The sequence below is a fragment of the Phoca vitulina genome, unplaced genomic scaffold, assembly GCF_004348235.1.
Source record: "Phoca vitulina isolate PV1807 unplaced genomic scaffold, GSC_HSeal_1.0 scaffold40, whole genome shotgun sequence".
NCBI lineage: Eukaryota > Metazoa > Chordata > Mammalia > Carnivora > Phocidae > Phoca > Phoca vitulina.
This window is the reverse complement of record NW_022589743.1, coordinates 16,015,822-16,024,940: the sequence shown is the minus strand read 5'-3', so window position 1 is coordinate 16,024,940 and position 9,119 is coordinate 16,015,822. Positions and strand designations below refer to the sequence as shown.

At 49.8% G+C, this 9,119-nt stretch overlaps 1 protein-coding gene across 1 annotated transcript; it reads right to left on the bottom strand.

The window, feature by feature from the left end:
- Positions 1-389: 389 nt before the first annotated feature.
- On the bottom strand, positions 390-7,235 carry CCL5 (C-C motif chemokine ligand 5). The gene is made up of 3 exons (XM_032429301.1): positions 7,118-7,235; positions 5,615-5,726; positions 390-1,353 (listed from the first exon to the last, which is right to left on the bottom strand). The coding sequence occupies exons 1-3, from the start codon at positions 7,191-7,193 to the stop codon at positions 1,266-1,268; spliced, it is 276 nt and encodes a 91-aa protein (XP_032285192.1). The 5' UTR covers positions 7,194-7,235; the 3' UTR covers positions 390-1,265.
- Between the last annotated feature and the right edge of the window lie 1,884 nt (positions 7,236-9,119).

Below are 9,119 nucleotides of genomic sequence, written 5' to 3'. Positions count from 1 at the left end.
CATCAGCCCATGGGAGGGGCAGGGATGGTTCTTAGGATTAGTCATCAGGAAAATGGCAGGAGGGGGAAAGCCCCGTTTGTACACACACCTCCCTCCTTGGCTGCAAGAGACTGAACTCTTCCCTGTGTGGTGAGGAGCTGCCTCCCGTACCTCCTACTTTTACATATGCTGTTCCCTCTACCTGTCAGGCCTTTCCTACCTGCTAAACTGGCTCTCCAATCTTCCAAACTTCATTTAAACGCTGTCTCATCTCTGACATCTCTTTTCTCCCCCAAGCACCCTGCCTCACCTCCTTCAGTGGTGTCATCCCCCTGCCACTCCCACTCCCAGTGTGACCACAGCTTTTTGAACAGTTGCTTCCCTTTAGGTGTTTATCATATGTTTAATCTGCCTAAAGTTAAAGATTGTGGCTTGTGGCTCATTCATCTCTCTCCCCGCCAACCTCCCGTGCCTGGCATAGTGCCTGGCGCACATCAGCGAGCTTGCTGTGGCAAGAAAATCTGGACCGTCGTCAGGCCATCAGACTCAACATCACCAGTAAACCAACATGTACCCTGATGTGCTGCACTGAGAAACCCAGTGTCACCCATGTGGTGTCCCTGCCAGAAATGTTTAACCCGAATCGAATTATGAGGAAACACCCAGGCAAATCCAAACTTAGGGAACATTCTACAAAGATTTGATATGAACTCCTAATAAAATACTTGAAGTCGCACACAAAAAGTTTGCTAAAGAACTCTAAAAAGACAGGACCGTTAAATTCAATATGTAGCTAATTGCTCAATGCTCACGAGGAAGGGGGGTTCCCGAGGAGGCAGTCAAACCAGGAGCCAGCTTGGTAACTGCATGGAGAATTTTAATGGGAAGCTGATTTCTCACATTTTGCCAGTCAGCCCTTCCCAGTGAGGGGGCTGAGAGAGGATCTGTGGCCGCAGGACTTTACCGAAGGAGCCCAGTCTTCCTCCCTTCTTCGCCTCCAGAGGCAAGCTGACTTCCTTTCTGATTGCAGAGCCGGGGCCAAGAAGCCGAGGGGCCTAAATGAAGCTCAGAGCCGAGAGACTTTGTGTGCACAAGGCAGAGCCTCAGGAGCTCTTGGGAGCTTTAGGTGGAGGAGGCTTTTGTAGCTGCTGCTGGCTGGTGGAATTTGTGCCCTCCCAGGAGGGAGTGGGAGCAGGGGTTTGTGGGGAGTCTCCCAAGCTGGTTAGGACAAGAACAAGAAGCACTAGGGAAGTTTGCATGAGTTGAGGTTCAAGACGCCCTCCATCCTAACTCATCTCCAAAGAGTTGATGTGGTCCCGCACCCATTTCTTCTGGGGGTCGGCACACACCTGGCGGTGCTTCCGGGTGACAAAGCTGTGGGGGAAGAGCACAGGATGGGACCTGGTCAGCACCCGGACAGCCGGTTCTGGGGATGAGGTGGACTGAGCCACAAGGGGATGAACATGATGGTACTGGGGTGGGGCATTCTTGGAGCTCTGTAAGGTTGGATTTGTAGCTTTTAAGGAAAGGATATTTCCTCTTCTGTTGGGTCGTAGGGCTCCCAACCAAAAGCAGATCTGTGTGCATGTTAACCCCCACACAAACCCATGCAACCTGGAGAGCTAAGGGCATATGGACCCTGAGGAGTCTAGGATTGAGCTCGTCAACCACTAGCTTTCCTCAGTGCATCTCAGTTTCAGACTCTGTGCTGGGTGCTCAAGATGCAGAGAAGAAGAGGTGTCTTCTAGGAACTGAGTCACGGTTGACTAAGTGAGAGATAAGAAGTGGTTAAAAAAAACAACCAAAGGTGCGATTTGGCTTTAGATAATACAGTGCCTGGCACAGGGTGGACGCTCAACAGATGAATACATCTATGCGTGTGTGCATCAGTGACAGACATGACCTTGGGTCTTGATTTCACTACTCATTAGTGCATTCACCTTGGCAAATCACTTCGGGCCTCTGAATCTATTTGTTTACCATAAAATATAGATAGAAATAATTCCTACTTTGCACTGTTGTTGTGAGACTCAAATGAGATAGTATTGTGGAGGTGTGGAAAATACCACACACGTATTGTTATTGGGATGTTATGGGATTCTTCTTTGGGAGGGATCAGAGCCACATGACAAAGGTCCTGGCACTGGGTATCAGTGCTCAGCGAGGTCGAAGGCCCCGAGGTATAGCCGTTGTGAAAGCACTTCTACCAATGAACCCCGCCGGAACGTGGAGGCCTCTGGGAGGGAGAGGCCTTGTTTCCACAGGTGTTGATGGTAGGCGTTGGAGGTATGAAAGCCTGCAGGGCACGGCCTCAGTCCAGCTGCCTGCCTCGCCTGTTTGCTGGGAGACCGGCTCTACCTGGGGGAGACCGTGGGCCTAGTGAGCGGCGCTGCCCATTAACATGTTACTTTTGGGCCAGCCCTGTCTACTTGGACCTTTCTCCTTTCGGCTTCTTTAGGATGTTTTCCTGCACCTTTATGAGCCTAAAGGTTTTCAGACAAAGTGAGGACTTAGATCGTCTGGTGAGAATGAGGGTTTCTCGGTTTGTTTTCAGGTTCTATCCTGGATAGTGTTTGTTCTCGAGGAAGCTGCCTCCCCTTTTCTGAAACTCAGAGCCACTTGACCATCTCTCTTCCATTCTAGTGTGCAGAGGAGAGAAAGGGAGCAGATGGAGTATTCTGGGCTCTCATGCCTCCTAGTGTTTGTTTGCTTATTTGGGGTGGTGAGGGAGCTTCAGACCAAGCCCCTGCCCTTGTTCAGCCACGAGTCAGACAGGAAATCCTGCAGACTTGCTATCCTCTCTCTTGGCCCCCTCAGCCAGTGGCCAGGAAATCAAAAGGGCCCTCTAGAGTGAGGGCTTCTCAGGCCTCCATTTCCTCCTGAAGAACGTGAGACTGAGGAACAACCCCTCCTGGCTAAGCTAAGCTTCTCTCCCTGCCCCCATTTTGGGGACCTCCTACTTGCCTGACTCCCCTCCTGCCTCTCTTCCTGCCTGTTCTCTTGGGAGCAACCACCTCCGCCTGCCCCTTGAGAGCAGGTGTTCTCAGAATTGCTGCCCTTTTCTGTGTTTTTCTCCCAAGTCTCTGGCCCTCGGTCTGGCACAGTGCGGGAGCTTAACGGGTGTTTATTGAATGAGTTAGTGAATGAACTGCATTCACTCATCAAGTTTGTCACTTCTGTGTATATAATAGTGCATTTGGAGAAGGAGGAGAAGTTAACACTTATCAGGCACCAACCGTGTGCCAGGATATATTCCGATTTCGTTTTTCATTTCCTTGTTTTCCCTTTGACCCAGTGAGGGAAGTACTTCTTTTTCACTCCACTTCGCAGAGGAAGAAACGGAGGCTCAGAGAGGTTAACTGCTGGGTCCAAGCTCCTGCCACTGCCAATTCTAACCAAGGCTGACTAGCTCTGGGGCCATTGTTCACCAAGACTCTGCTAAAGATTGCCACTCTCATCTCAGGAGACCCTTTCCTCCTATAAAAGAATGTCCTATCTCTAGCCCCAACGCTGTTTTCTAGCTACAAACCCCTCTTCTCATGCTCCCTGCTGGACATTGCCACAGGGTTTTCGAGCTGGCACTTTGGTTCTTTCCTCTTTAAACAGCTCTTCCTTGAGACTTGGCGCGGGGGGGGGGGGGGGCGTCCGCCCTTCTCCAGCCGTCTGGGTAGAAACCTCAGTCACTTAACCCCCCTCTCGTCCTTGCTCCTGACCTCACCTCACCTGCCGGGGCTTGCTGACTCCACCTGTGATGGTTTCCTACCCCATCGCTCCTTCCCGTCCCCTTCAGGTCCTGTTTAGCCTCAATACCGCTCACATGGATAACCGTAACAGCCTCTTAACTGGACCTGACCTTTCTAGGCTTTCCCTGTGCCAGCTCATCTCGCTCGCTCTAACGCTTTTGCGTCATTGTGCTGCCACTCGAGGCCCTCATTGCTCTTCTACCCGGGGATGCCGCAACAACCAAAGGAGAGTCCTGGCGGTGTTCGCTCTGCCTAGTGTGCCCAGTCCCGCAGGCTTCTCTCAAACACCTTTTGCAGCAAACTTCCCCTCACCCCCGAGGCTGGATGTGCTCCCTCTCTCCTTTTGTAATTTTTTTTTAATGCCGGGTTACTCCAGTCATTCTGCATTTGTCTTTTCCTTGTATCAGACTGAGTCCCATGAGGGCAGGGATTGTGGTTTATTCATCTCTACCTTCCCGTAACAGGGGCTCAGAAAGATTCTTTTCTTTTGAAAAATATTTGTTTTCAGAGATAAAATTAGTAGTGCTAAATATTACCACTATACTTTGAAGGACTCACCAGAACAAAAGGTAATTCTGAATACCTATAGCTTTGCAAGTGTCACAGGAATTTTTGGATTAAAAAAACTTCGAGGGATGCCTGGGTGGCTCAGTCGGTTACGTGTCTGCCTTCGGCTCAGGTCATGATCCCAGACTCCTGGGATCAAGCCCCGCATGGGGCTCCTTGCTCAGTGGGGAGCCTGCTTCTCTCTCTGCCTGCCGCTCCCCCTGCTTGTGCTCTCTCTCTCTCACAAATAAATAAAATCTTAAAAAAATAAACTTTGCTGTTATATAGGAAACTTCATGATTACCCCATTTTCATTCTTTAAGTCTCTATCATCTTAAATTTCTTTAATTGTACACTTTATTTTTTTTATTTTTTTAAAGATTTTGTTTATTTATTTGACAGAGACAGTGAGAGAGGGAACACAAGCAGGGGGAGTGGGAGAGGGAGAAGCAGGCTTCCTGCCGAGCAGGGAGCCCGATGTGGGGCTCGATCCCAGGACCCTGGGATCATGACCCGAGCCGAAGGCAGATGCTTAACAACTGAGCCACCCAGGTGCCCCTCATCTTAAATTTCTTAAGCAACCATCATTGTTGACCTTTCTGTAGTAGAAAGAGGAAGCTCCAAAGACAGGCTCTATCCCTCGCTTACTGTGCAACCTTGGGCAAGTCACCAAACCTCTCTGGGTCTCAGGTTCATTATCTGAAACATGGAGAGAATTATGCATACCTGTAAGGGTTGTCATGATGAAATTTAGGGGTAATCCATGTAACACATTTGATACACAGTAGGCACTTTCTAGATAGTAGACTTAATTTTTTCAAATGTATTAGTTCGCATATTTAAAGGAGAATCTCATGTCATTATTTCTTCACCAATTGATAATTTTCTTTTAAATACACTTGACTGTAACTAGGGCTCTGGCCTCTGACTTCTCCTTAGATCCTCTGAGGTTGTAGGTAGATTCAATTGGGTGTGGGATAGGGGGAATGTGGGGTTCTTAATTGGAGAGAGATGACTGTGTCGATCTTTTCTCCATGCAGGAGCATTGTAGGTCACATTAAAGTAAAAGTCATACTCATAAAGATCAGAGACCTGACCCAGTTCGTCAGAGTGGGGAGAACCGCCGCAGGAGCCCTTTGTCTAATCTTCTACGTGATAGTGGGTGGGTGGGGGGTCTGAAGCTGCAGAGGGAGGAACTATGGCTAATTGAGCAGCTGGAAGATGGGTAAGAGTGGATAGGGTGCCCTCTTAGAGGGCTCCTGTGGGGGGCTGGCTCTGGGACAAGAGGTGTCCCTTCCTCACTCCCCCCTCCTCCCCACTAGAGGGTCCACAGGGCTGGGACTCACACGACTGCTGGTATGGAGCACTTGCTGCTGGTGTAGAAATACTCCTGGATGTGGGTGTAGGGCAGTCGGCGGGAGATGTAGGCAAAGCAGCAGGGTGTGGTGTCCGAGGCATCTGGGAGGAGAAAACAAGGAGACCCCTGTATTCATTGCCATTGCACATGGGGTATTGGGCTGGGTATGTTATCTTGGATAGACTCTTATCCTCCTTTAGCTGGAACTAAAGCTCGGAGAGGTAAAGTCACTTGGCCGTGGACACACAGTAGCAGAGTGGGGGATTCCAACAGAGGATTGAGAAGATCTCTGCAATCTTTCATCTAATCCTCGAGTCTTGCTTGTATCCTTCCCTCTACACCATAACCCTTTGCCTTTGGCTCTACGGATATGCTGGGCTTCCTCCTATCTCGTCTTGAGCCCCTTGCCCTTATTCTTGCCCTCCCGGAATCCTCAATAGATTCAGAACTTTGTTTCTTTGAGACCTACGGTGGGTTGGGGGAAGCTTCCAAAACTTGGACTTAATGGCTCAGCCTCAACCCTCAAGAGGGGCCTGAAGATGTGTATTGCACCCTGGGAGCCTCTGGCTGAGGCATGATAAGAAGGGCTCTGAACAGAGAAGGAGGACTTTTTGTTGCTCAGTTAATTCAGGATGACCCTGGGAAGTGTCAGTTGCCACTTCCCGGTAAAGTAGGAGTGTTAAAAGCCAGCTACAACTGGGTTTGAACACTAGTTTCCCCACTTCCTGTGTGACCTCAGGCAAGTTACTTAACTCTACTCTGTAAGTCAAGCTCAGCTTCTCTAAGAGTAGTGGCAAGTATTAAATGACATGGTACATGCAGAGCAGTCAGCATAATACTTGATCTATACTAGGCTTTTAAAAAATCCTCTCCCGGGGCACCTGGGTGGCTCAGTTGGTTAAGCGTCCCACTGTGGATTTCAGCTCAGGTCATGATCTCGGGGTGGTGGGATCGAGCCCTGCGTCAGGCTCCTTGCTCAGTGGGAGTCTGCTGGAGATTTTCTCTTTCCCTCTCTCTCCACCCCTCCCCCCCACTCTCTCCCTCTCGCTCTCTCAAATAGATATATCTTTAAAAAAATTAAAATTAAAAAAATTAAGATCCTCTCCCAAGCCCCACTTTTTCCATCTATGAAATGGGGAGAATATGACTGTCCCAAGCTTAGAAGTTTCTTAGGAACCCTGCTGGTGATAGGCATAAGTTAGCTGTGTTTCAAGGTCAGTTCAAGGCTGCCTCTGCCTGCTAATAGCCCCAGCATCGGTCCACCCTCAGCACCTGGACGGCTTGGGTGTAGATCTTGAGGACAGAAGACTTGAGCAGAGAGGGTCCCTGCTGTGTGGTGGCTCCAGGGACAGCTGGACATCTGGGTAAAGCACTATCTGGGAATATAAGTCACTGGGTTCCGACAGCATAAATGCTGCAGCCGGAAAGGAGGGCGAAGTCTGGGCCAGCGTGAGGGTCTGGCCCAGGCTGCGGTGCTCGGGACCTGACTTACATGGGGAGGCAGAGGCAGGAGCGCAGACGGCGACGGCGGCCAGCAGGACTGCAAAGGTAGCTGCGGAGACCTTCATGGTACCTGCGGGTGGAGGCTGCGGGAGAGCCACCTGCTGTCTGGGGATCCTCTGCAGGGATCCTCTGCTGCTGAGGCTGGCCCTTTATAGAGTCAGGCCAGTAGAAGGGGCGCCCCCCCAAGGGGAGTTTCCAAAACAGCAGCCACGGACTGCTTGGTATCATAAGTGAAATTGCGCAAAACGGAAAAGAAAACTGAAATAGCCTCCGGAAATTTGAGTCTCTTTCTCTCTCTCCTCCTCACTGCCTCTGGTCCAGAGTGAGCTCATCGGTTCCTTCTTTGCCCTCCAGAAGCTAATAGAAGCACTGGTGGTGGGAAACCTCCTCCTCTGATGGCATCTTCAGCTTCCTCTTCTGGGGCAGGGGTGCTCATCAGAGGTCAGGATGCTGCTTCCCCGGGGGCGGAGGAGGGCAGTTAGGATGGATTAGAAATAAACTCAGTGTTTATTTGGTTGCTTTCAATGTTCTTGCTCATGCATTACAGATCCGTATTTCCCCTCTCATCCATGGAAGGGAGGGTTCTCTGACATATAGCCCCCAAAGGAGGTGAGAACACCCACCCGATGGTGCCAGCCACTATTCTAAAGGTTTTACAAGCTCAACTCATTTACTATTATTGTGCTCATTCCCGCCCCCCCCCCCCCATTTTACAGATGAGGAAATTCAGTAAACGCTGGGATCCCATCTCCTTTCTCAAATCTTCTTGGATACAAAAGTTACAGAATTTGAAAGCTGCAGAGGACCCTAGGGATCATTTCTTCCATGTCCTTCAATTGCAGAGGAGGAAACTGAGGCCCAGAGAGCAGAAATGACTTGCTAAGAACACACAGCAAATGAACGATGGGATCAGAACCTGGGTGCCCTGGTTCTTGCTTCAGTGCCCTGTCCACTCAGTACTACCTACCATGAAAATGTTCATGGTTGGGAACATCCGTGAACTGAACCCATGTGGGGTCTTGATTAGAGATAAGTTCCTTACTCCATTCCAATGACTTGGGTTCAGTAAATCTTTATCCATTCCTTTTGTTGTTGTTGTTAAAGATTTATTTATTTATTTTTGAGAGAGAGCGAGCAAGAATGAGCTAGGGGGGAGGGGAGGAGAAGGGGCAGAGGGAGAAGCAGACTCCCCGCGGAGCAAGGAGCCCGACGTGGGGCTCCATCCCAGGACCCTGGGATCATGACCTGAGCCGAAGGCAGATGCTTAACCAACTGAGCCACCCAGGGGCCCTCTTCATCCATTCCAATTCAGATAATTCAGAATAGTGACAGTTTGGCCTGGCCTGGGCTGGACTGAGGTTGAAATCTGAATTATCTAAGAGAAAATTGTCTATGGACAGTGACAAGAGCAAACACATTTAAAAAGAAAAGTAACTTTAAAAAAATAGTCTTCTACCAAGAATATTTTCTTGCTAGCTCTTGTGACATACGTAACTTGGGGGCTGAGGGTGACTGAATGACCTAGAATGGGAAGACCTCTCGTTTCTCCTCACAGGGACTTTGAAGAAGGGTGGTTATTCTCATTTCACAGAAGAGGTCATTACGGTCCTCAGAGTCATGTGGCTGATCGGTGGGATTGAACCGAGGTGCTTCTGATGACCAGGCTCGAGCCTTTTCCACTGAGTCACATCAGTCAGGCAGTTAGCCATTACCGCGTCCTGTCTAGGTGCCGGCGGCTGTTCTAAGCCTGTCCTCGGAAGCCTCTCCTCCCCGCCTCATGACTCATTCACCCATTTACAATTTGCTAATTGTAGCAATTGTTGCAAGTGTCACAGGAGGGATGCCTGTCTGTGTGACCCATGCACGGGTGGTTGAGAGAATCAAGGAGAGTAATGACTGTGGACGTGCTTAGGAGACTGTAAGGTGAGGTATGAACATCAAGAAGCCCTCTCTGCCCTTCCCCCACCTCCCACCAGTGCGTTTGGTCTACA